The sequence below is a fragment of the Arvicanthis niloticus genome, chromosome 6, assembly GCF_011762505.2.
Source record: "Arvicanthis niloticus isolate mArvNil1 chromosome 6, mArvNil1.pat.X, whole genome shotgun sequence".
Taxonomy (NCBI): Eukaryota; Metazoa; Chordata; class Mammalia; order Rodentia; family Muridae; genus Arvicanthis; species Arvicanthis niloticus.
This window is the reverse complement of record NC_047663.1, coordinates 62,783,534-62,811,218: the sequence shown is the minus strand read 5'-3', so window position 1 is coordinate 62,811,218 and position 27,685 is coordinate 62,783,534. Positions and strand designations below refer to the sequence as shown.

At 43.9% G+C, this 27,685-nt stretch overlaps 1 protein-coding gene across 1 annotated transcript; it reads left to right on the top strand.

Moving 5' to 3' along the window:
* Positions 1-4,377: 4,377 nt before the first annotated feature.
* Trim58 (tripartite motif containing 58) lies at positions 4,378-25,470 on the top strand. Its single transcript, XM_034507479.2, has 6 exons — positions 4,378-4,844; positions 6,773-6,868; positions 9,687-9,917; positions 10,702-10,724; positions 10,821-10,921; positions 20,857-25,470. The coding sequence occupies exons 1-6, from the start codon at positions 4,428-4,430 to the stop codon at positions 21,444-21,446; spliced, it is 1,458 nt and encodes a 485-aa protein (XP_034363370.1). The 5' UTR covers positions 4,378-4,427; the 3' UTR covers positions 21,447-25,470.
* The last annotated feature ends 2,215 nt before the right edge of the window (positions 25,471-27,685 follow it).

The following is a 27,685-nucleotide window of genomic DNA, read 5'->3' as shown; positions in this document are numbered from 1 at the left end:
TTTAGAGAAAACCAATCCATTCTCAAGACCTTCAATGCCGCTGAACTGCACACTTAAACTTTAAACTGTACTCCTTTTAGATTTTAAAGATTAAAATGTTAAGTACATCTGAAGTTTTGAATTTTGTAAGGTACATCTATCACTATTTTTTAAATTAAGAGAACAGTATGGGGGTACAGTTGCTTAAATGAATACCGAGGTCCTAAAAATAAAACAGGAAGGAAGGGACTTGCTGAGTTTGGTTGTGAGAGATGAGAGGGAGGGGGAGAGGGAGAAGAAGGGAGGGAGGGAGAAAAAGAAAGGAGAGAGAGAGAGAGAGAGAGAGAGAGAGAGAGAGAGAGAGAGAGAGAGAGAGAGAAATATACAAGCTGCTCAGGAACACACCCAGAACTAGAACTGGACTAAGCACCAGGCTGTTGAGCACGGGGCTGTGGCTCCCCCTAGTGACGCAGAGGTGGAATGAAGAAGCATTGGGTGCTAGTGTGCTCATTGGAAAGAACACGCTGAAGTTCTAAAGCAGTGGAACCCAGACCAAGGCCCCAGTCAGGAGCGAAGGTACTTGGGGTACAGGTGTCAGTGAACTAATGCAAGGTCAGAGAAGACAGTGCAGAGGTGGAAAGGAGGGGTAAAAAGTGAGACATCTTAGGAAAAGACTTAAACCCAATGCAGCCTGCCCTTGTGGAGCTGGGGTGGGGTGGGGGGTGGGTGGGCAGCAGAATGGGTGCCCAGGCCCAGCTGGGCTACATGGGTGCAAGCACACCACCAGAGAGAAAGTGTAAATCTCAATTAGGCCCTCCTCTCCCTAGAAAGCTAGAAGATGCCAGGGATGTATTCCCTCACGCTTGTATTGCATGCAGCTCTTCTCATTTCTGTCGATCACGGACTTGGATGCATGTCCCATAAGAGAATTTCATATAATTTCAAGAACAGTGGGGCCAGTCAGATGGCTTAGTGGGTAAAGATACTTTCTTCCCGGCCTGACAACCTGGGTTTGAGCCCCTAAACACATATGCCAGAAGGAGTGAGCACTCTTAACAAGTTGTCCTCTTACCTCCATGTGATATGTGTGCCATGCTACACACACACACACACACACACACACACACACAAATATAGCTTGCATTTTGTTTTTAAAAGAGTAATGCTACAGCCCTCACCCTAGACTACAAGTCTGGAGGGGAAACAGTTTAAGTCCAGCAACTGAAAAACTATCAGTGCGCTCACCCATCCCAATGCCCCCTGCCCTGGAAGCATGCTGTCCCTCACACTTCTCGTTAGCCTCCTAGGTAGAGAAGTCTGGCTTCAGGTGAGCCCCAAGGACAGAGAGCTGTGGGTCCAGACATTTGCCTGATACGTTTTTCTGTCTCCAGATTGGTCATATACATGCTACAGCATCTGTCCAAGTGATGGAGACACAGAGCAAGAATGTTGGTGTACCCTGTGGAGAAGTACAGACGGTCACCCTTGAACTATCCGTGCAGGCTGACTGGAATAGCCTGTGTTGATTCTGTTTGTTCACTTTCTTCCTTATTCTGCTCATATTTGTTAAGTGGGTATATGCTCCTATGTTTGGGGAGGGGAGGTACAGAGGTAAACAGAATTGAGGGAAGCCCCTAAGTAGTAACACAGCTAGACTCTGATTCATCCTTCTGTTCGTGTTCCAATTTCTTTTATCTTTCTTCAGCTGCATACAGTTGCTATGTGGCAAACCTCTAAGTGCATGGTACCTGTTTAATACTCTGAGGAACCTTAGAATGACTTGTGTCATCCTTATATATGAGATGAAGTGCAGCAGCAGACACAGACACGGTCCGTCTGAGGCACTCAGCGAGTTCCACCCTCAGTCTGTGGCTAGGCTTTGCTTTGCTCTCTCTAAGCCTTCTGCCCTGCTTTCTTCTCTGATGTCACATCTTTAACGTTTTCTGCATTTAGTTCTGAAGACTCTATTTCAGTTATCCACTTAACCCTGAGACAGATGGCCTCAAGCACACTTGACCCTGCGCCCTGTCAAAGCGCCAAGCCAAGAATTGCCTCATAGTAAAGCTCTGCATACCTGGGAGGAGCTTGCCAGGTCCCGAGTCACCAGCCTGGCCACTCCTTGCAAGCTTATCCGCTATTGTGGGTCAGGGCCAGCCTTCCTGGTGGCTTCTTAACCATCTGGATGTAGCCAGTCCCTCTGCCCAGGACACTGAGGCCATGCAGCCTGGAACAGACGCTTCCTCCTTGCCAGCTTGACCTCATTCTTCTGTTAGCTCAGAGGCCTTTGAGGTCCAATCTCTGCGGCTGCCTGCTAGAGTCCTGTGCTGTGCTCCTATGGGACTAGTAAGGAGCATTTCTCCTAATTCGTACTTGTCATTATGTTTGCCTGATTCGGAGATGGTTTGCACCAGCTAAGCACAAGGCTCCTGGAGGGATGAGGCCTAACCTCCAGAGTTTTCCTTGTACCTTAGTATCCAATACTGCCCCCCAAGACTCAAGACTCCCAACAAGCACATATATGCTAGTGATGGATGGATGAATGTGTCAGAAGGGTGCCAGCCACCATGCTCAACCCAGTCCTGCCTCCTCATGGGACCAAGTCACAAAACATCTTCTGTGAAATCTACTTACTCCTCCATGATCACATCAGCCTCCCTGAACCAAGTGCAGTTTTCATGGGCTGACTCGAAATTGTTCCTTTCAGAGGCTGGAGAGGTGGCTCAGTGGCCAAAGAGAGCTTGCTGCTTTTGCAGAGGACCTGGGTTCCAATCCTGACACCCATGGCAGGTGGATCCCAAGCACCTGTAACTCCAGGGGATCCTGGGCCTTCTCTGGCCTCCTGGGACAGGAGGGCATCTGTTATACTGTTCTCATCCATGCTGGGCTGCCCATCTGCCATTACCACATGTCATCCCTTGCATCTGTCCTTCAAGTGGTAGTTAACTTCTGAAAGTAGAAAACCTCAAGTTTGAAGAAAGATTGAGAAAAAAATGAGTATTTTTTTACAAGTTTTTTTTTTTTTTTTTAAATAGTGATTACAGCAGAAGTCCATGGTACCATTCAGTAAGTGTGAGGGGAAGAAGGCAGGTGTGCCCTGTTGAGACCCGTGCTCTGCCTCAACGCTTTGGTGCTAAGTGCTCTGGTCAAGAGACAGCGTGGGGCTGCTGGGGCAGGAGACACGAAGAATGGAGACAAGACAGGGTGTGATCAAGTCTCTTCTATTTTATCAAGTCTCTCTTATTGAAGGGAATTCTGAGGTATTTATATACACAAGCAGGAGAACACAGGTGAAAACACTTTACCACATGTACCATACAGCTGAGGTCACTAAACAGCAAAACAAGCTATGTGGGATAAACAATATATTTGTCAGAGTGTGCTTCAGCTGTTATAGGCTTCTGACAACCAAGTCTTTCATCAGGGTATATGGTTCCAGATGGCTGCAAAGTTGATCTAGCCGCTTTCTACTAAAGTCGGTTCCCAACAGTGCCCCGCATTGACTGATGTGGTATGACGGACTCCTAAGAGGTGGGTTTATTTCTGATTTTGCCCTACTAGCAGGAAGACCACTGCAAGCCAACTTCATGTGTAACGTGTGCAGATAGACTCAAGAGCTAACCCTAAGTCCGCATGCTTCAGGAAATTCTGTAAATTTTTGTTTATCTTACATTTGAGTTTGTTTGTGCATGTGGTGTGTGTGTGTGTGTGTGTGTGTGTGTGCGCTGCCACACTAACATGGAGGCCAGAAGACAACTTTTGCCATGAACTCATGAAGTCTCTTTTCAACCAGTGAGTCTGGAGACTCAAATTCAAGTCAGGTTTAATGGCAAGCATCTTTGCCTATTAAGCCATCTTATGGGCTTTAAATTAAAAAAAAATTTTCCTGGGGGGGAGCAGCTTTGTTGGCCTTGATGGTATTGTCCCATCTTTCCAGCTATTTGGGAGGCTGAGCCAGGAATAGGATGTTCAAAGTCAGACTAGGTGACAGAGAGAGTGCAAAGACAATCTGGACTACAAGTGAATGCGAGGCCAGTCTAGGCAAATTTGGTAGCTCTCCCGTCTCAAAATAAGAGCTAAGAAGAGACTGGGGGTGTTCCTCAGTGGTAGAATTTGCTAGGCTTGTGTAAAGCCCTGGGTTCCATCCATTCTACAAAACGTTGCAAGCTTCAATCGCCTCTAAATGTGAGTTAGAGTGGTGTAAATGCTGCATTATATTAAACTCAAAATAAAGCTAAAGAAAGGAATGGAAAAAACGGAGGAGGAGCTGCTGGCTGTCTGAGGTGACAGCCACTGGACTTGTTGCTGTCACCAGGAGTGGCTCTTTTGGGCTGCTGGATCCTGTCCAACAGAGGCGATAACACCCTCAGGGCCTGCTCCTCTCCTTTGGGGTTTCCTCCCTTCTATGCAGACCGCTGGGGCAATAGGAGCTGCTGTCACAAGCTAAGGCCATGGCCGCGGCACCCGGGGAGCGGCTGCAGGAGGAGGCGCGGTGCTCCGTGTGCCTGGACTTCCTGCAGGAGCCCATCAGCGTGGACTGCGGCCACAGCTTCTGTCTGCGGTGCATCTCGGAGTTCTGTGAGAAGTCAGACAGCGCTCAGGGCGTCTATGCCTGTCCCCAGTGCAGGGGTCCCTTCAGGCCCGCCAACTTCAGACCCAACCGGCAGCTGGCCAGCCTGGTGGACAGCGTGCGGCAGCTGGGGCTGGGCACGGGACACGCGGGGTCGCGTCAGTGTGCGAGGCACGGTGAGGACCTGAGCCGCTTCTGTGAAGAAGACCAGGCGATGCTGTGCTGGGTTTGCGATACCAGCCTTGAGCACCGGAGCCACCGCACGGAGTCACTGCAGGAGGCAGCCAGCCGCTACCAGGTGAGCCTCAGCTCAGGTTCCCATGTGGAAATTGGGATGACAATGGGGCAGATATCTTAGAATGTGAACGGACACATCCCGGACAAAGCCAAACGGTGCTACTCACAAGTAGTAACTATTAACTCCCAAGCTTCTTCCTTCCCTGGTCTCTTCCCCATTCTTACAAGCTCACTTTCACTGAAGTGGAGTGGCTTTTGCCCCTGGGAACCCGGGGTTGGGCATATGCTAAATCCAGCCTCCTATTATAATGGGCGTCCCCTGCGGCTCTCCCCCTGCGGCTCTCCCCCTGCTGAGCACAGCCGCCAATCTCTAAGGAGGGGTTACCTACTGCTTCTTGCCTCTGTGTACCTTATCTGGGCAAGGGCAGAAGGCTGCTTGCTCAGTCTTCCTCCGAAGCTGCTGGACACATTTTAAGAACATTTACGTTTCCAACTTCCTGAACAACCAGCACAAGGGAAGCCAACGTGGTTTTCCTTCCTTGACAAGCTTGACCACCAAGTTGCTGCGAGCACTAGCTTTCTTAAGATGTTTGCTGGGTTGTTTTTCTCTAAAATTAAAAATTAGGGTACTTTCCTCAACTCGTTGGGAATTTCTCTCTTGATTTTACTGCTTGCTTTCCTCAACTTTGTAAAAAAAAAAAAAAAAAAAAAAAAAAATTAGGCACGAGTTATTTTCTAGTCAGATTTAAAAATTGTGATCCCACCTGCTTAAGTCCTGAAAATGTCACACAGAGCTTGACTAGGGATACATTTCTGATACTGTTTTCTACAAATATTCTGTATGGTTGTTGGGTTTTTTTTTTTTTTTTTTTGTCTTCATTAAATGCCAAATAAACATCATCTAGACCTCTCAGCCAATCAGCTGTAGCTGCTTAAGTTCATGTGCTAACAGTGCATGTGCAGCTCTTATCCTAACCACACAGACCCAGCAGAATCTGCCCTGTCACTGTTGTCCCCTTGGTGTGGCTCACCAGTTTCTTTGGGCTGGTGGAGCTTTACTCTGTCTGCTAAGCTAAATTTGCTTTCTAACAGCAAAGCAAATCCCACCCAGTCTCGTCACACGCTACCGTGAGCTCAAAGGCCATTCATGTGCACACTCTGCACAGCCCTCCAATGCCCACCTTTCAAGTGTGAATCCTGTGTACGTAGGGTTTATTGAGTAGCTTTTATGGTAGGGTTCATATAGTTTTCTTCCCAAAGCATATTTGTGCATGTGTTCTCTGCAATCAAGTATTCACATGTGCCTCCCGCAGGGTCCTGGTGCTGAAAGGAGACAGACAGATTTCTGCTGCATCCTCTCCACTCCTTGGGTAGGGCACTCTCCCGCCAGCCAGCCTGGCAATCTGAGATTGATCGCCAAACCCACATGATGGGAGGATAACTGACTCCTGCAAATCGTGTCTATCCTCCATATGTGTCTCTGGCACTCTTGAGGATACACACACACACACACACACACGCACACACACTAAATAAATGTTTTAAAGTCCTTATATTAAATGATAAATAACCCTGTAGTCTGTCAATAGCAGCCAGCATTTCCTTTGCTGCAACACAGTTTTTATATATTCACTGTAAACATTTTTTCAAAATTAGCATTATATTTTATAAAACACTATTTGTCATTATAATTGTATTTCTGAACACTAAATATGCTACAACCCCTTATTATACTCTTATTGTTACTTTTTCTTTTTACCTCACATTTTAACATTTTAATTATTTAATATTTAATTATTGAAAAGAGTGACATAATGACAAATCTTTAGGCACATCTTGGTGTCTGGCACCGGATGAGGCAGGTATCTGCTAAATTTCGTGAGTCCAGAGGCCAGTTGGTGACTCCCTGGCTGATCTTTGTACTTTACATCTAAGCAAACTCTAAGACCTGAGAGAGTGCATCTACAGTGGTCTTGTCTTCCCACACAGAGGATGCTCAGAGCCGCTTTGGAGCTTGTGAAGAAGGAAATGGAAGAGGCTCTGACCCAGGAGGCCAACGTGGGAAAGAAGACCATCATCTGGAAGGTGAGACAGAACTGTGGCTTCAGGGAACTTGCAGGCCGATGATGCGAGCTGTTCTTCCATTACATTCAACTCTTTCCCACACATTATGAGTATTCCAACTCATTATTTCCTCAAGGAAAGCACCGTAGTGCCTTCCTGGGCCAACCTGTCCCTTTTAAAATCCTCTTCATATGCCCTGACTTAAGTAAGTAAGTGGTCTTGCTATCCGACTCTTACTGTCAAACACACTACTGGCACCCAGTCACCTTAGCCCACAATACATAAGCAGATTTGTAAGATGAATGGAAAATCAACGCTACACGACATGTATAACAGAGTGCAGAGAACAGCAACCATCCTGTACACAGGACAACCAGCTGCCTGCTGTCATTCACCCACGCATTCCTCTTCTGCACCTCACCAGCCAAGTTTATTTCTTATGCATCTCATTTGCATACCAGCTGACATGGTGTTTCTTAACCTGGGGTATCTCAGGATGAGTCACAACTTGGAGCATGTTGCCGCCACCTACTGGACAGAGCCAGGAATGGTACCAGACAATGTTCCCACCCTTTGTCATCAAGACATAACACTGTCATCTACAAATGTGTTGGGTGGCACTTACAGCTGCCCTAGCACACTAGCAGATGGCCTATGGCTGTGGGCTGGACACACCCAATACAATGTTCAAGATTCACCCACATCTGAGAGAGCCACCTGATCGAACACTCAGTGGTGTCAGACTATGCAACTTAGAAATCATGGGCATATTATATATGCAACGTGTTGTATGATATCCAAGGTATATTCCAAGATATATTATTTTCATCCTTCTACAAATAACCATTTCTATATTTTTCTGAATCTTCCCTTCTTGTTTTTGTTGAAAGTCCTTTATATAAAGATAGTTCCCCTACCCCATAGGAACGGGTTTTGTTTTTGTTTGTTTGTTTGTGTTTGTTTTCCCCCTACATTTTTCTTCTGGGATAAGTCTCATTCCATTCCAACCACAGTGTCCAATGTTAGTGAAGTTAAACATTGGTTCTCAAATTAATGACATTCAGGCTTATAATCCAAATCACTTGCTCTTGACCTGTCTGTGGACCTAGACAATCAGGCAAAGATAAGGAGCAAGACCTGGGTCCTCACATCCAGACGCTCTAGCTTATGCGAACATAGATTTGATGCTAAGATTCCTGTTTGAAGACAAGTGCTTCTGCATGGTTTACAGTCAGTAACTCGACCATAGGAGACACAGGAAACAAGTAAAGTTTGATAAATACCATTGTTATCTTCCTGTCTCAGCACTCATAACATTCACATGCAGAAGGAAGAAGCAAAGGCAGATGGATGGCAGAAGCCTCTCCTCACCATCACCCCTCAGTCCCCCCCAGACCCACTGTAACCCTACAACTATGCCTTCAGTCTGGCTCAACAGTACTCATGTGACCACAGTGCGGAGTGTTATGTATATGTAAATGGAGCTTCACCTTTTCAAAATAAGGGCATGAAATTCCAATCTATTTTAGAAGGTGGCCATGACCATATGAATGGAGTGATTTAGAAGATGGTGAAAGGGGATGAAAAACTGGAGGAAGGCATGTCTTAAAGGACCATTAATACAGCTGCTTCTAAGGGGAAAATGGCATCCTGATTTTCAGTGAAACCAGGAAATTATAAATATTAGAAGCAGAAGGTAGATGCTCTGGGGGATAATTTGCCTCTTACACTCAGTTTACAACTGGTTTCCAAAAAATACTAATTTCATGAGAATCAAATTGAGATACAGTAACCTGTAGTAAAAGCTATTCCTTGGATCACTTTAGGAGTTGTAGACATGAGATCTTCAGGTGAAGACCAGGACAAAAATGTGAAGCTAAGGTGCGAGCCAGTGCCTGAGGGACACTTACTTAGCTCTTCCTTGGCTCTGCAGAAAATGCTAACCACCATTACCATGTAGTAAAGAACAGTCAAGGCTGGGGAGGCAGCTCGGTGTATAAAGTGCTTGTCCTGCAGCCATGAGGACTGGAACTCATATCTCCAGCATTCACATCAAAAGCTTGGTGTGGCAGTGCATGTCTGAAACCTAAACCTCGGTGCTTGTGCTGGGGTTGGGGGTGCAAAGACAGGCAGATTCCTGGGGATTGCTGTCCAGCCTAGCTTAAACAGTGAGTACCAGGTTTGAGGGGAAACCCTGTCATTAAGTAGAGATCAATACAGGAAGACACCTAAAGCAAATCTCTGGATGTCCTCTACATATGTACACACACACACACACACACACACACACACACACACACACACACGTGCACACACACACACGTGCACACACATCACACAGGAGCATTAAAAAGAACACCTTTTCTCAATCTCAAGCTTTTCTGTTACAAATCTCTTTAATGTCTCTGTTGTTTCTAGTAGACATAGTAGCTAATCCTAGTAGAATAAATAGTAACTAGAATTGTGTAGTGACCCTATGCTGGATATTGTTCACAGACAGACAGATGGTCACTGACTTCCCCTTGCTACACTTCTCTCCTATTTTGCAAATGATACTAAATCTTGGATCTAGAAATGCTTCAAAGCTATGCCAAATTGGGATCCTGGGACCAGCATCCTTTTTCAAACTGCTGCTTTGCCAGACTCCCCTCATACAAACGGTTTCCGGCTTCTGCATGCTGTTAGAACACAGCCAACAGTCAGTTCACAGTTCATGGGCGGCAGAGCAGAGAGGGTTCTGGGCCTGTCACCCCCAGCTCCACTGCTCCACACAGGAGAGCAGGAGGCCCCAGCTGCACCTCACATCATCTCCATGACCCTGCCTGCTGTGTCTCCACAGGAGAAAGTGGAGATGCAGAGACAACGTTTCAGGCTGGAGTTTGAGAAACACAGGGGTTTTCTGGCCCAGGAGGAGCAGCTGCAGCTGAGGCGCCTGGAAGAGGAGGAGCGAGCAACCCTGCAGAGACTGCGTGACAGTAGGAACAGGCTGGCCCAACAGAATAAGGCCCTGAAGGAACTGGCTGAAGAGCTGGAGGAGAGGAGCAAGCAGCCAGCTCTAGGGCTACTGGAGGTGAGACAAACTCAAATGATGGGAGGGAGGTGTGAAGCTAAGGGATAGGGGTGGGATCTTGTCACTCAGATGCCGACACCTAGGCATGCTCACTCTTAGTAAAAGAGTATAGAAACTGGTGCAGAAGCCATGCGATCAGAGGGGACCCTAGAGTGCTCACACTAATACAAAAACTTAAATGGCATATATTATGAATGCTTACAGGAATTTAGATGTTGACTATCTTTAGATTACAGGTGACTTGTACACATATGCATATCTTTTAAAAGAGAAAATGCTGCTAGATAGTAATGGTTTCCTTTCTTATCAGTGTAGATCAAACGATCAGCTTTGGTGTGATGGTTCAAAGACATTTCGTATTCTCTTACAAAGGCAGTAAGGGTAACGTGTGTGTGTGTGTGTGTGTGTTTACCTGAAATAAATCCTTTAAATATTTGATGCCCCTTCCCAATTCTAACTTCATTAGGTGGAAGCTCTAACTATCAAAACAGCCAGTTGTCAGTTGTTATTAATTCAGGAAGTAGCTGTGGTGATGGATTTATAGGGAATGGACGCAAACTACATGCAGTAGGATTCTGTTCTGACTCTGACTGATTGATTATGTAAAGTCTTAGTTATTTACTGTGAATAGCATTTACACTAAAGTTCATTAAAGTACCCTGAAGTTTCATCTTAGATGTTAGCAACTTTCAAATATTTCTAATGACGTCTTTACTATGTGTCCGGCCTGACTTCAGAAGGAAGTCAGAGATCCAACTCATCCTGGTATGTCTTTCGTTTCCAGGGAGTGAGAGGAGTCTTGATGCGGTAAGTTTCATTTCTGAATCAGTGTGGGGCGGCTGGTGCAGGGGAGGGAGACCCCTGGAGACCACACTGACACCTGTGGGTGCTACATGTTTCCAGAAGCGAAGCTATCACAAGGGTGGAACCAGAGGCTGTCCCTATGGAGCTAAAGACTGTGTGCCACATCCCTGGGATGAGGGAGATGCTGAGGAAGTTCCAAGGTAGGCAACCAGGCCCACTGCAGGGTTCACTTTACAAAAAAAATAGGAGACAAGAATAGGTCATAGGAAATTAGTTTGGGTCAGAACTGGAGAAAGATAAACTCTCAATACCTCTCCATGTTGCCCTTAAGTCTCACAATGTGTTTAAAAGGTAAACTAAGACCAGACTAAGCTGTGCGATTCGCTTCTTCCTCTCTGGCCCCCAAGCTTCTGTCCTATTCTTACCCACAGCAGGACTGCCTTTGTAGACAGAGCCTTGATACCTGGGCCAGGCTGTGAGTGTAGCTGACTGTGGATGTCAGGCAGTGGTTATAGACAGAGCCCTAAATTCTAGAGGCGAAAGTCAGCAAAGGCTTACTTGAGAGCATGCTGGCATGAGTAGACTGTGGGATCCAGTGCTTGACCTCTGCCTTGGTGCATCATCAAATAAAACAAATAAAACAAAAACTATCCCCCCTCTTCCATCTCTCAAAGACTCCAGTGCCTTTGGTCACCAAAATGTGTTAGAGTCTTTCCTGCAACAGCTGACTGATGCTCCAGTGGGTTCTCCAGTTGTGACTCTAACTCAGTTCATTTTCTAACAAGATCAGCCCAGAAATGGAATCAGGCTGACAGACCACCCTACAGGACTGACACCCTTCCCCATGCCAACAGCAACGCAGGCTGTGGCCTGTGTTGCTAGGCAGGGGGCAGGGGGAGCTCCATTTAATTTTTTTATAAGCATGCAAAATAATGAATTTCTTTCTTTAAAATTTTTTCTTTATTTTTATTTTATACACCAGTGTGTTTTTTTAAATTTATTTTTATTGGATATTATATTTACATTTCAGATTTTATCCCCTAACTCCCCTTCCCCCCACCACCCAGGAGCCTCCTATCCCATCCCCCTTCCTCATGCTTCTATGAGGATGTGCCCCCACCTACCCCCCCACTCCCACCTCCCCACCCTCGAATTCACCCCCACTCAGTGTTCATCCTTCATGGGACCAAGAATCTCCTCTCCCACCTATGCCACAGTGTGTTTTGCCTCACTATGTATGCACAGTGCCTTCTAGGGCCAGAAGAGGACTCTTCTGAAACTGGAGTTACAGACGGCTGTTAGCCACTATGTGGGTGTTGGGAATAAAACCCCAGAGCCACCTTCCAATGTCCAGAAATGAATTCTTTATGACATTTTCATGTATCTGTGACATTGTACTTTGCTCATTCTCAACCCCATCACCTGCTGTGGCCCCCTTACCTCCTGTTGGTCTTTGTCCTGCATTTAAATATCTCCCTTCTGCTTTCATATCTTAAATCTGCATGAAGGACAGATATTTCCCACTACCAGCTTCAGAGCTCCAGGTCTTCAGCTCAGGTCTTATTTATATTGAGTTGATTTGTGTCAGGCGAAAGGTAAAGATGTAGTAGCTGTATTCTCCTGCATGTGGATATCCACTGTCCCCAGCACCATTTGAAGAGACTATGTTCCCCAATGCATGACACTGGCATTTTTTGCTGAGACTCGTTTGGTTGTAGCTATGTGATTTTACAGCTGGGTCCTCTCTTGCATTTCACTGTTCCACGTATCTGCTTTTGTATTAACATCACACCGCCTTTGTCGCTATGGCTCTGTGGTATAATTTGAGATCAGGTATTGCGATGCCTTCAGCCTTGCTCTTTCTGTTCAGGATTGTTTTGAGTTCTCTGTCCTGTGTGCTTTCCTGTAAATTTTAGGGTTGTTTTTCCTATTTCTAAGATTTCCACTGGAATTTTGATTGGGATCATTGTAATCTGTAGGTTGTTTTAAGTAACCTGATCATTATCATAATGATTCTGCCAGTCTGTGGGCAGGGTGGGCTTTCCACTGTCTACTGGCGCCTTCAGTTTCTTCCCTCCATGCTTCAGAGTTTTCTTTGTAGACACTTTCCCATTCCTTAGATAGGTTCATTCCCAGCATTTTGAGGAGGACTTTTATTGTTATTCTTTATCTTATTTTGGCCTTTTAGGAGCTATCATAAATAGCATTTTTCTTCCTCATCAAGATCAGTTTATAGACAGAAAAGATACTGATGTTTGTATGTGAGTTGTGTGGGATCACTGCTGTGTTGAAAGTGTTGATCAGATCTAAAGTTTTCCAGTAAAGTCCTTTTAAGTATATGATTGTACTGAGTGTAAGCAGGAATAATTTATTTTTTCTTCAAATTTGTTTTCTAACTTTTTTTGGTCTTGCCTTATTACTCTGGCTAAGATTTCAAGTACTACACAGAGAATACACTGTATATATTCCTGTCTCATTCTTTTCTTTTCTTTTTTTATTAGTAACTTTTAAAAAATGTTAATCAAAGGCTTTATAAGTTTAGTAATGCTCAATAACAAGATGCCCATACAATCAGAAGTATAATCCAATACTCAACCTAGATATACCAACTATCTTTGACTGGCGGAGACACGTGAACATTTGCCTCCATGTTTCTCTCTCTCTCTCTCTCTCTCTCTCTCTCTCTCTCTCTCTCTCTCTCTCTTTCTCTCTCCTCTCCTCTCCTAGCTCCTCCTCTCCTTCTCCTCCTCCTCTCCTTCTCCTCCTCCTCTCCTTCTCCTCTTCCTCCCCTTCTCTTCCTCCTCTCCTTCCTCCTCCTCTTCTTCTTCTTCCTCCTCCCACCTTAGCTCCACCTACATATTACCCTTCCTGTTAAAATGAAACTTTTCTCTCAAAATACAATTAGAGCATAATTATACCAATTTGTATCAGTAAGGTACAAGATAGACCTAATACCTAGTCTATCATTTTGTTGACTAACCAGAACCTCTGTCATCTCTCCTAAGTAAAAGACTTAGTTCTGAACCTGGCTTTTTTCTTGACTTTAGAATGAATGTCTGCTGAAAACCATCCTCTCAAAGTAAATAGCTGAGATTGGCTATGAGACTATAAGACTTCAACCCCGTCAGAAATCCAGAATGACTAAATTAACTGAAATTATGGAAAGCACAAAGCTTAGCTTCCAAAACTTAGCCAATTTATAGAAACTGCTGAACACCTGGACAGTTCCTATACTACAAAACGTTGGTGCATCTGATCTTCAGTCTTCTGGGCCAGAATCATCTGACAAACCTAGTGATGCAGAATTATTAAGGGCTGATTACTCTGTCTAGGCAGATATAATCAGTCGACTATTCTGCAAGTGTGTCCTTTTCTGGACAGTAATTTGTCTGTAGAAGGAAAGAGGCAATTCTTGCCTAGTGGCTGTCTCACCACAACTGGAGTAACTCCAAGGATGCTCAATTTCTTCTTAGAATCCAATACAGGAAGCTGTCAGGAGCAGACATGTCCCTAATCAAAATGAACATTAATACAGAAATGTTTGTAACGTCAATTCTGTGGACTTCTGATGTTTTGAAAACCAATTATCCATGTAAGGCAATCTGTACTGTTGTCTGTTAACTCCTCTCAATTATTTCTAATTAAAATATAGAAAACATCCTAATAATAAACTCAGAGCCATGAATTTGTGATAGGCCCTTAACTCACAGGCTAACCATCTCAAATCAGTTACAAAAGTTAAAGAAGGACTGGGTCTAAGCCTTGTATTCCTAAATGTGTTATATAGGCACAATGCCTATGAGAGTAACAATATTAATCTCACTTTTATATCAACAAGAAACCCATACCAATGAAAACACAAAATTTGAAATTAAAGTAAATTTTGTACCATTTAAGAAATTATAGCTCTGCCCGGCCTGCTGGTGTGTGCACCCCGGATCCCGCCAGAGACATTCTGGAGGCTCCATGGATCCCACAGCTAGTGTTAGGTAGGAAAACACACATACTGCCCTGAACCCATAGCTGGGTGCTGTGAGTGCTCAGATTCCAGCAGATACCCACACTCCCCGCCCCTGCCGGCTAGCACTCCCCTTCTGCCCCTCGCCCCTCTTCCGGATCTGAGGCCTGGACCAGACCTCTACCTGGCCTGCTGGTGTGTGGACCCCGGATCCTGCCCGAGACATTCTGGAGGCTCCACAGATCCCACAGCCAGCATTAGAGGGGAAAAAAAGAAAAGCTGTTAGAACCAACATTCTTAATAAAATGTCAGCCCGCTTTAAAAAAAAAAACTATCTTGATACTAAAATTTGTTTTGAGAATTGTATATTGCGGAATGATCAGCCTTGGTGTATCTACTCAACAAGCAAGTTGGGCAGACCTGCTCAAACCTCTGAGGTCCGGGAATTCCATCTGGATGCAGTGAAGACACAGCATCAGAGGCTTGTCAATTTGCTCTTCCCCCCACTCATCTTCTAATATCTCAACACCCATAATCAGCTTGAAGAAGCTAATGAAGAGTCAGCGCCCCTATTCCCTGGGCTTGGGGACTAAGGTGGTAAATGTTGGACTGTTTTTCTAGGGAAAAGTAGTGGTTTTGTGGGAATAGAGAGGATTAGCTAGGGGTTAATTGCATAGCCATAACCTATTAGTAGAAATATGTATAATTAGTATCAAGATGAAGATATAAATTCTTAAATGGCACCAATTTACTTTGATTACAAATTTTAAGGTTTTCATTGGCATGAGCTTCTTAGTGATATAGGAGTGAGAAGAATATCGTTACTCTCATAGGCATTGTACCAGTATAACACATTTAGGAATACAAGGCTTAGACCCAGTCCTTCTTTAACTTTTTTAACTGATTTGAGATGGTCAGCCTGTGAGTTAAGGGACTATAGCAAATTCATGGCTTGGAGTTTATTATAAGGGTGTTCTCTATGTTTTATTTAGAAATAGCTGAGTGGAGTTAACAGGCAACAGTCCAGATTACCTTACATGGATAGTTGGTTTTCAAAACATCAGAAATCCTTAGAATTGACATGACAAACATTTCTGTATTAATGTTCATTTTCATTAGAGACCTGTCTGCTCCTGACAGCTTCCTATATTGAATTCTAAGAAGAAATTGAGCATCCTTGGAGTTACTCCAGTTGTGGTGAGATAGTCACTAGGCAAGAATTGCCTCTTTCCTTCTACAGACAAATTACTGTCCAGAAAAGGACACACTTGCAGAATAGTCGACTGATTATATCTGCCTAGACAGAGTAATCAGCCCTTAATAATTCTGCAGCACTAAGGTCTGTCAGATGATCCTGGGACAGAAGGCAGAAGAACAGATGCTCCAACATTTTGAAGTAGAGCCGAGTGTCCAGGTGTTCAGAGGTCTCTTTAAATTGGCTAAGTTTTAGAAGCTATGCTTTGTGCTTCCTACAATTATAGTTAACTCAGTCATTCTGGATTTCTGACGGGGTTGAAAACTTATAGCTATTTACCTTGAGAGAAAAGATTTGAGTGGATGGTCGTCAGCTGACATTCATCCTAAAGCCAGGTTCAGAACTAAATGTTTTAGTTAGGATAGATGACAGAGGTGCTGGTTAGTCAACAAAAGGATGGACTGGGTATTAGGACTATCTTGTACCTCACTGGTACAAATTGGCATAATTATGCTCTAATTGTATTTTGAGAGAAAAGTTTCATTTTAACAGGAAGGGTGATATGTAGGAGGAGCTAAGGTGGGAGGAAGAAAAGGAGTAAGAAGAGGAGAAGAAGAAGGATAGGAGAAGCTAGGTGATGAAAGAGAGAAAGAGGGGGGAGACAGGGAGGCAGATGTTCATGTATCTCCACCAGTCAAAGATAGTTGTTATATCTAGGTTGGGTAGTGGGTTACACCTCTGATTGAACAATACCAAACTTATGAAGCCTATGATTAACATTTTTTAAAAAATGTATAAATGCAAAAAGGAAAAGGGGGCATGGGATAGGGGTTTTCTAAGGGGAGGGGAAATGGGGAAAGGGGATGGCATCTGAAGTGTAAATAAAATATCTAATAAAATTTTCCAAAAAAAGAAAAGAAATTATAACTTCATCTTAATAACAATTATATGGATTTCTACCAATAGGTTATGGCTATGCAATAAATCCTAGCTATTCCTCCCTGTTCCAACGAAACCACTACTTTTCCTTAGAAAGACAGCCCAATATTAACCACCTCAGTCCCCAAGCCCAGGGAATAGGGCAGTCAGCTCTTCATTAACTTCTTCAAGCTGATTATGGGAGTTGAGATATTAGAAGTGGGGCAGGGTAAGAGTAAATTGATAAGCCTCTGAGGCTGTGTCTTCACTGCATCCAGCTGGAGTTTCGAGCAGGTCTGCTCACCTTGCTTGATGAATAGATACACCAAGGCTGTGTATTCTGCAATATACAATTCTCAAAAAAATTTTCAGTATTAAGATAATTTTTTGTTTGAATTCTGGAATCTAGTCTTCCGGTGGCCTGCCTGTCATGTCTAAAACATATAATTCTGGGAATTTCTATGAGGGTGTGCTCCCACCATCCTCCCATTCCTGCCTCCCTGCTCTCGACTTCCCCACTACTAGGGAATCCAAACTTTCAGGCACCAAGGCCGTCCACTTCCACTGATGCCTGGCAAGGTCACCCTCAATTAACTATACAGGTGGAGCCATGAGTCCTCCCTTTGTGTTTCCGGGCTAGAGGTTTTAGAATGGCTACTCCAGCTTATTTCTTAGAACCATTTGCTTGAAAAATTGTTTTCTAGCCTTTTACTCTAAGGTAGTGTCTGTCTTTGTCACTGAGGTGGGTTTCCTGTATGCAGCAAAATGCTGGGTCCTGTTTACGTATTCAGTTCCTTAGCCTATGTCTTTTTATTGGAGAATTGAGTCCATTGATGTTAAGAGATATTAAGGAACAGTGATTGTTGCTTCCTGTTATTTTTGTTATTAGAGGTGGAATTATCTTTGTGTGGCTATCTTCTTTTGGATTTGTTGGAAGAGGATTACTTTCTTGCTCTTTCTAGGGTATAATTTCCCTTCTTGTATTGGAGCTTTCCCGCTATTATCTTTTGTAATGCTGGGTTTGTGGAAAGATACTGTGTAAATTTGGTTTTGTCATGGAATATCTTGGTTTCTCCATCTGTGGTAATTGAGAGTTTTGCTGGGTATAGTAACCTGGGCTGGCATTTGTGTTCTCTTAGGGTCTGAATGACATCTGTCCAGCATCTTCTAGCTTTTATAGTATCTGGTGCGAAGTCTGATGTAATTCTGATAGGTCTGCCTTTATATATTACTTGCCCCTTTTTTCCTTACTGCATTTAATATTCTTTCTTTGTTTTGTGAGTTTGGTGTTTTGATTATTATGTAATGGGAGGTATTTCTTTTCTGGTCTAGTCTATTTGGCGTTCTGTAGGCTTCTTGTATGTTTATGGGCATCTTGTTCTTTAGGTTAGGGAAGTTTTCTTCTATAATTTTGTTGAGGATATTTATTGGCCCGTTAAGTTGGGAATCTTCACTCTCATCTATGCCTATTATCCTTAGGTTTGGTTTTCTCATTGTGTCCTGGATTTTCTGGATGTTTTGTATCATGAACTTTTTGCATTTTCTTTGACAGTTGTGTCAATATTTTCAATGGTATCTTCTGCACCTGAGATTCTCTCTTCTATCTCTTGTATTCTGTTGGTGATGCTTGCATCTACGACTCCTGATCTTTTTCCTAAGTTTTCTATCTCCAGGGTAGTCTCCCTTTCTGATTTATTGGTTTCTACTTCCATTTTTATGTCCTGGATGGTTTTGTTCAATTCCTTCATCTGTTTGGTTCTGTTCTCTTGCAAGTCTTTAAGGGATTTTTGTATTTCCTCTTTAAGGGTTTCTACCTGTTTACCTGTGTTCTCCTCAAATTCTTTGAGAGTGTTATTTATGTCCTTCTTAAAGTCCTCTGTCATCATCATTAGAAGTGATTTTAAATCTGAATCTTGCTTTCCTGGTGATATGGGGAATTCAGGATTTTCTAGTGTGGGAGAACTAGGTTCTAATGATACCAAGTACCCTGGGTTACTGATGCTTATATTCTTGTGCTTGCCTTTTGTCATCTGGATCTCCTTAGTGCTACCTGCACTCACTGTCTCTGACTGGAGCCTGTCTTTCCTATTATCTTGGTTGTATCAGAACTGTGTGGGGTGGGTGTTACTACTGAGGTTAGAGTTGGGGACCAAGATCTTCTCAGTGCTCAGGCGTAGAGAGGAAGGAACCAGTGCTTTGTGCCAGGAGTGAATTCCTGGGTCCCAGTGTGTCCCAGTTACTCTCTGTTTGGGGTAGGTGTTGCTGTCTCCTTACCGAAGATACTGCCCAGGTTAGAGCTCTTGGGAGGCCCGCTTCCTCTGGGTTTTGTGAGATTGGGTGAAAAAATGCTATGCTTATCTTATAACCTTTATTATATTGAGGTATATCTCTTCTGTTCCTAGTTTCTTCATGGCTTTTTTTTTTTCAGGAGGGGACTTTTAGCATCCTTAAAGGTCTTTCCTGTATCCATGGAGATGATGATGTAATTTCTGTCCTTAGGTCTGTTTATGTGCTGGTATCTTAGTTAGGGTTACTGTTGCTGTGATGAAGCATCATGGCCAAAGTAAGCTGAGGGTAGGGCAGTTATTCAGCTTATGCTTCCATACCACAGTTCACCAACAAAGGAATACAGGACAGGAACTCAAGCAGGGCAGGAACCTGGAGGCAGGAGTTGATGCAGAGGCCATGGAGGAGTGTTGGTTATTGGCTTGCTTCATATGGCTTGCTCAACCTGCTTTCTTATAAAACCCAGGACCCCCAGCTTAGGGGGAGCCCCAACCACAATGGACTGGGCTCTCACCATCAACCACTAATTAAGAAAATGCCTGGGCTGGAAAGATGGCTCAGTCACTAAAGGCTAGGCTCACAACCAAATATATATGAAAATTCCTTACAGCTGGATCTTATAGAGGCATTGTCTCAGTTGAAATTTCCTCCTTTCAGATAACTCCAGCTTGTGTCAAGTTGACATAAAAACAGCTAGCATGGCTGGGTTGCATATGTTGATTTGTGTTTATTGAACTACCTTTTCATAGCTAGAATGAAACCAACTTTATAATGGAATATTCTTAATGAGTTCTTGAATTTGGTTTAGAGGTATTTTACTAAAATTTTTCTGCATCCATTTTCATCAGGGAAGTTTGTCATTTTCTGTTGTGCCTTTCTCTCGGTTTGGCATCAGGCTGATCCTGGCTCCACAGCGTGAGTTTGGTAGCATCCTGTCCCTTTCGTTTTATAGAACTGTTTGAGGAGTATAGATGTTGAGTCATCTCTAAATAGCTGGCAAAAAGCAGTGCAGTTGACTGGCCCCGTCCTCTTCTTCTGATTGACCAACCAGCTGTCAATAGAGTTTCTTAAGACTCCTCTCCTCAGGGTCAAGTATACAATTAATTTGCTAGGCCAGCTTACAGAGCACAGGAGGACACCACTTGTCCATTTATTATGAAGGCGTCACAGAGGATGCAGAGGGACAGACAGACAGAAGAGGTGATCAGGGAGCAAGGAGAGGAGGTTCAGCTTCTGCCCCACCCCCATTCCTACTCACACCCAACCCTGTCTACTCCTTCCCGGAACTTCTGTGAGGTTAGCTGTCTGGAGGCCACACACATTCTGATGTTTTCCTTTTTATTTATTTAGGTTTTTGTTCACACACAAAGTAACAGGTTTAACTATGGCATTTGGGGGTGGGGGTGGGGCTATTGAAGTCCCATTGTGTACTGCAGAGTTCTGTGAGGCCAAAATCAAGGCGTTTGCCAGGCTCAGCTTTTCTAGATGAGAAAAATGAGAAACCATGAGGGTTCTTAGTGGTTCCTCAGGTTTCAAAGGCTAGAACTGAAGCTCAGGGATACACAAGGCCCTAGGGCCATCTTCAATACAGTAGTAGAAGGAAAGAAGAAAGGAAAGAAGGAAGGAAGGAAGGAAGGAAGGAAGGAAGGAAAGAAGGAAAGAAGGAAGGAAGGAAAGAAGGAAAAAAGGAAGGATGAGAGGGAGGGAAGGAGGGAGGAAAGGGAAGGTTTTACTATGCATTCTGCTTATTTTCATGCTCTGCAAAACTCTTTCCACAGTGGATGTGAAGCTGGATCCGGCCACTGCCCACCCAAGCTTGCTCTTAACGGCAGACTTGCGCAGTGTGCAAGATGCGGAGGTCTGGAGGGATGTCCCCAGCAACCCTGAGCGCTTTGACACCTGGCCCTGCATCCTGGGCCTGCAGGGCTTCTCCTCTGGGAGGCATTACTGGGAAGTCATCGTGGGGGAAAGAGCAGAGTGGGGACTAGGGGTCTGCCAAGACTCAGTGCTGAGAAAAGGGGAGACCACACCGTCCCCAGAGAACGGCGTCTGGGCCATGTGGCTGCTCAGGGGGAGCGAGTACATGGTCCTGTCCTCTCCCTCAGTGCCTGTGCTCCAATATGAGCGACCTCGCCGCATTGGGATCTTTCTGAACTACGAAGCTGGCGAAATCTCCTTCTACAATGTCACAAATGGGTCTTATATCTACACATTCAATCATCTCTTCTCTGGTGTTCTCAGACCCTACTTCTTCGTCTGTGACTCGACTCCTCTTATCTTGCCGCCCATGACAGAAGCAGGGTCTGGAAACTGGACGCCCAGGGGTCTCTTTGATCTTGCTGCTGCTGCCAGAAGTGAGGAGTACTAAACCCATCGGAAGTGCTGCTTTTCAGAGAGGCTCTGGATAGACTGGGGGCAGGGGGCATGGCTGTGCCCTGCTTCCAAAAACCACATCATCACCCTCTCTGCAGGTCTGCGCAGTGAAGACTGTCCCATTGGGACTAATGAGTGGATCCAGGGTGGTTCATATACTGAGGAACTCTGTGGAGTGGATGATTCAGGAAAGACCGCAGGCTCATCCAACACTGTTGCCAGAGGTTTCAATTTCCTTGGTGCAATTTCTTTGGTGAAAAGCTAGAAATAAATGCTACTCTTCTTTCCTTCTCAACACTCCATACAGGGTGATTTGGATTTGGGAGTATTAATTCTACTCATTTCTGTTTGAGACATGGGCTTCCCTTGTTGTCAAGGCTATCTCTAATAACCCCCAATAACTCAGTGGCACAGGTGTGTGCCACAAAGCTTGACTTAGGAATGAGGTTATTCTAGTGAGGTCCATCTCATATTCATATTCTCTCTCTCTCTCTCTCTCTCTCTCTCTCTCTCTCTCTCTCTGCCTCTCTCATTGACTTGTGTTGTTTCTTCCTACTTTGTATTGTTTCTTCCTACATAGTCTTACAGTCCTAGATTAATATATTTGGAATCATTTCGAATATATGCTTGTATTTTCTAGCACTATGTTCAATGACTTCTCTTTTCTGTTCTTGCTTTTTAAAAAAGATTTTATTCCTTTTATGTATCTAAGTGTACATGTCTCTGTGTGCATGCTAAATCAATGTAAGTGCCAGCAGAGGCCAGAAGAGAGCTCCCCTGGAGCTGGAATTACAGGTATCTGTGAACTGCCCAACATGTGCTGAGAACGGAACAGAAAGCAGTTTTAATCACTGAGCCGTCTCTGCAGCCCCAATCCCCTTTATTCTGGACCAGTTCTCAATGATTTTTGAAATCCATTTCTCTAAATCCAGTATCACCGATTCTTAGATCTCCTCTTTTGTCTTTGGAATCATTGTTTATTTTAAAATAATTTTTAAAAAAAGATTTATGTGTATACGTGTTTTGCTCCCATGTATGTTGGTGCACCATGTGTGTGCAGTGTCTGAGGAGGTCAGAGGAGAGTATCAGCTCCCCTTGAACTGGAGTTATGAGCAGTGAGTGGCAAGTCACCTGTGGGTGCTGGGAATCAAACCCTGGTCCTCTATAGGAGCAGCAAGTGCTCTTCACTACTGAGCAATTTCTGTAGCCCTGGGTTAATTTTTTAAAGGAAGCCTGTGCTCTGGCATCAGTGGTGGTGTATGCCAGTCATCCTAGCATCAGGGAGACAGAGACAGGACTTTGAGGCTGGTGTAGGCTCCATAGCAAAAATCCTACCTCAAAAAGAAAAACAAGACAAAAAAAATAACAAAAGACAAAAAGAAAGAAACAAAGAAAGAAACAAAGAAACAATGAAAGAAACAAAGAAGTCAAAGAACGTAGCTCATTTGTAAAAGCATTTGGTTATCTCATTCAACATCCTGAATTGAATCCTCAACATCTAAACAGGAAACATTTTCTCATTATTTTAAACTTGGTTTTTTTTTTTTTTTTTTAAGGATTTAATGACTAAGTAACTAGCTTGAAAGCAGACTTTCCATTTACACTCCATTCCCTCACAGTGATAAACCTCCTTAGTATGGGAATAACGTTTGCTTTCTGCCTCTGCACATGACACTGGTTGTTAAGACCTCAATCAAATCACCCAGGCTGGATGTGCATTCTAAGGGGTCATGCAGGATGACCCCTTGTAGTGTAATGGAGACATTCAAGGTCATCACTGAAGAGTGGCCAGAACTTAGCTCTTATTTACATACTATGTAAAGATAGTGTTGAAATGATAATGATATTTGATTTATTTTTACAGTAAAGTGTTCTGTGTTTTTCTAGTGAAACCCTTAAAGGTCACTGAAAGCCACTTCCTGTCACACCTCTCTGTATCTATGTCTGCTAAATAAGTGTTAAACAAATGTTAAAACACCAAGTTCTGAAATGCCAACCCTATAGCAATTATTGACAGATCTGGTTATCTATATCTTGATATTTTACCAAAAATTTATCTTCCTCTCTAACTCTACTTTAAAGTTCAAGATTTTTTTTCTTTTCTATGGATATTGTTATGGCTGACATTGTGACTTCTAACATGTTATTGACACAGCTTTCTTTCTAGATTTTCTAAATTGGTTATACAAAGAACTTCTCTGCTCTGTTATTTGCAGAGAGGGAATGACAGGTCTTTATGTGACCCCATGGGTAGTTCACAGAACACACAAACCATCTTTGTTCTTGATCTTGGTGGAGCAAAGGATTTTTCATCCATCCTAGAGCTTCCTCCCCAATGGACCATGACTGACCTGAGGTGACCTCTCTCATGGAATCTCCAACCACAGGGACAGGGAAGCCATTTTCTGAGAGGGAGACAACAGATACACCTGAGTCCCAAGACCATCCTTTCTGTCATGGAAACCCTCATTTCCATCTCAGGAACATCCCCAAGTCTTGCTATCTCACCACACCTCCTAGCAAGAGGTCAGTCACCAACCCTACATGAGTTATTAAAGACTTCATCCTCTGTATTCTAAGGTTTCATATCTCACGTCTCTTGTTTGAATCCTTGCTTTTCCAATCCACAATATGTTCTCACCGTTCCTCTGGAATAAAGCCCTCTAAATAACTGTTTCCCTACCTCCCCTACCCTTTCTCCCAAACAATACCTTTTTAGATGTAACTGTTAACTTCAACTCTACAGACACTTAAAACCCAGCCTAAAACTTAGCCCCAGAAGCTACCACAGTAATCTCCCTCTAATTTCCCTTAAAAACAGGGGGAAAAGAGTCTCTGTATCCAGTGCATTTCAGAGTCTTCCCTTCTGTTGCTCAGCCCAAGCAATTCCTTTGCTGTGTCTCTGATTCCACTGTCCACCTCTAGTCCCTCAGCAATGACAGTGTGGCTCGGCTTTCAAAGGGCTGCAGTGTCCCACCATCTTGACCTCTAGCTGCTGCAGTACCAGCCTGCACTTTCAACCCTCCCCAACTGCCCCCAGCTCTTCTGCATCACTGCACTCATTTCTCTACAGTATCTCAGCTGGCCCTGCCCTTCCCACATTCATCTCCAACACACCCACTCAGGCCCCAGACAATGGAGCTGCTGTACTGACCCTCGTTAGGCTTAGGGTCTCATGTAAACTTCACCCTTCATGCTGATCTCTCGGGCCCTCAAAGACCTGAGTCCAGTCTCTCCTCCTATTCAGTTTTCCTCCCTCACCTCCCATTTTCTGCTCCAGCTACCTTGCCTGCATGGTAGAACTATATCAAACCAAGTTCTTTCCACTGTAGGGATTCTCCCCAGCCATGATTTCTACTTGCAATTCTTTTTGATCCCAGTGCTTCTTCATCTGTTTCCTTCTCTCTGATAAACCCACTCAAAGGCTTCTCACTGGAACATCTTCATTCCATACCCCCAGAGCACACCTTCTCAGTCTCCTTCACCAGGTTTATGGAGGCTCACTTACCCACATGGTATACGTCAGTATGTATCGGCTCCCAGAACATGGTACTGAACTCTTATTTAATTACTAACTTATCTGTCCTTTCGTGGTGCGGTGTTAGCATCACGAAGAGGAACAAGATATTTATTAGCAGGATATCCCTAAGCACATTCCAGGATCTCAAACACTGTCTGGCTGTGGTTACAGCTGAATGCTTATTTGTTGAATGAGCAAGTGATTAAGTACCTGGAATGAGAATTAAATGATGTAACTAGAAATGTCTTCGAAATGCAATATAGGGATATTATTTGTAACTAGACAGCCACCATCCAATAAAGGTTAATGCCAAGCGCTAAATGTGTCAAGTCTATTTTAGACACAGGAAAATTTTAGCTAGAAAGCCAACTTTGGAGACATACAGGATTCCAGAGATGGGATAGTGCTGCATTCTCAGACATGGTTTCACTAACAATACTGGGGTTTGGGGTCTTTAAAATGTCACAATGACACTATTAAATTGTGCATTCCCTTGGGATACGTAGGCCATGTTTCTAATGTTTCACTGGCTTGGAATGTGGGGAATTGCCTAGGAACTTAGATTAAGATGTTTCTATAAAGAAATTGATACCTGGAGTAGTGGGATGACTCTGTGCTTAATTGCTTGTCTTGAAAGTGGGAGGGCCAGAATTTGGGTCCCTAGGACACAAGTGGGTATGGAGCCCTCTTGTAACTCCAGACAGGATTCTCAGAGTAAGCTGACTAGCAAGACTGTTCATATCAGTTAGCTCTGGGTTTGATATAGAGACCCTGTCTTCATAAAGTGGAAGAGTAGTTGAGGATGATTTCCTACATCACCTTCCAGCCTCCACATATGTGGGGCCACACTCATGTGAACACCCATTCATACCCCTCTCACTCACTCCCTCTTCCCCTTCCTCCCCCCTCTCTTGTGTGCACATGCAAACACACACACACACACACACATATAAATGGAAGAAATGGATTTCATCATGGTGTATGGGCCTCTCTTCTGAGTCATATGACAGGATTGCTCCCTCATGGGATGTCTGGTATCTGTTCCTCTCCCCATCACTTCTATCCCATTGCCAATCCCTCTGACGACAGACTGGACTTTTTCTAGTCCACAGTATTAGACCTAAGAGAAACAGACCTAAGGTTGAACTTGAATTAACTAACGAATTGTCACCTAGCACCAGTTTCTAGGTTATGCTCCCCTCCCAAGACCTATGTCTAACACATTTCTAGGTTGTTCTCTAACAAATCTGCACCTCTAGGTTACAAGCCTAGAAGATAAGTTTATGGATTGACTCCCAGCAGCAGCCAATTATGTTAAAGGTCATAATGGCCCCCAAATCAGTTGTGTGCCAAGCAAGATACCGATTTCTTGGTTCTATAAATTCTTGCCTGAAACTGAGCTGGGGGCTCCACCTTCCCATCCTGCTGTGCCAGGGCTGGCAGGGAGCCCAATCTCGATCTTAAATAAAGAGGCCCTAATGAGATTGCATAGGAATCGGCTCCTTGGTGGTCTTTTGGGGCTCATGAATGCTTCCTGTCACATCTCCTTCACACTATTTTGAGAATTAGGGTACTCTCTTCTCTATAAAGAATAATTATAAAGTTACCCTATGTAGCCAGACTTTGGCTACTTTGTGAGTTCTTCTTTTCTTTCACTCTTCTCCACACCTTCCTTCCTCCCTTTCAACCCTGTAACACTAGATAGGAGGGGGAAAGGATAGAGGGGAAGGGGTGACAATATCATTAGAGGATTTCCTGATGATTAGGGAGGTTGAGTTCTTTGGGGTAAGTTTGAGCTTCACTGTCATGATATCTAATTTCTTCTTTTCATCTCTTTGTACATGACTACTACTTGACAAACTGCAACAGACTTCAACCAACCACCAACTGGCCAACCGGCCCCTTCTATCGGGACCCTAGCATACATATAACCTCTGAAAAATTCCCAGAATTCCAAATGTCGCACAGTTGTAGAAACGCTCTGCAGAAGCAAAACTACGCCCCTGCTAGAGCATGAAGCAAATCATAGTCACCTTCTGGGAAACAGCCCCATATCACCAAACCTGATTGAAACAAAACCATATCCCCATAATATTTCTGTGTTTTTCAAAGAAACCAAAATTCTCTCTAAACCCCCAACATTAGATTTCTTTGTCTTGAGCTATAAATCTTAAGTTGTATCTATAAATATCAACACCTGTATTTCCAGTAGACTAGATGAGTTCTTCACAAAACTAATTTCACAAATATTTTCCTCTCCTTCAGCCCCACTTTCCTGAATCAAATCACAAGTTTGATACATGAATTACCTAAATAGACTAGTTTTCTTAGCACATTGGAAAGGCCCAGAATCAAGAACTTTAGGAAAGATGGCTTGTGGCACTGGCACTACCTACTAGAGTCACTTGGAGTGACAGCTCCTACTTACAGCATCCCACAGGTAGAAAAACTTGAGGCAGTAGAATTTGATAAATTTGTCCTCTATCCCCCATCAGCCCCTCAGTTTGTGACTGGGTCTCTGTCACTCTGTTCTACTGCACGTGAGAGGAAAAGGTGTAGACAACCCACATGTGTGCAAATACTCACCTGGGACTCCCCCAGGCACACAGTTGCTAGAAGAGATTCTCTGTCACAGTAACCACATGTAATCTAAACAGCTTATACTGCCATTTTGATGCATTCCTTAGCCAATGGCTCTATGCCATCTGTTAGTC

Coding starts and splice junctions, on each gene's coding strand:
- Trim58 (XM_034507479.2), top strand. CDS start 4,428: ATGGCCGCGGCACCCGGGGAGCGGCTGCAGGAGGAGGCGCGGTGCTCC. Junction 4,845..6,772: donor AGGCAGCCAGCCGCTACCAG/GTGAGCCTCAGC, acceptor CTTCCCACACAG/AGGATGCTCAGAGCCGCTTT. Junction 6,869..9,686: donor AGAAGACCATCATCTGGAAG/GTGAGACAGAAC, acceptor GTGTCTCCACAG/GAGAAAGTGGAGATGCAGAG.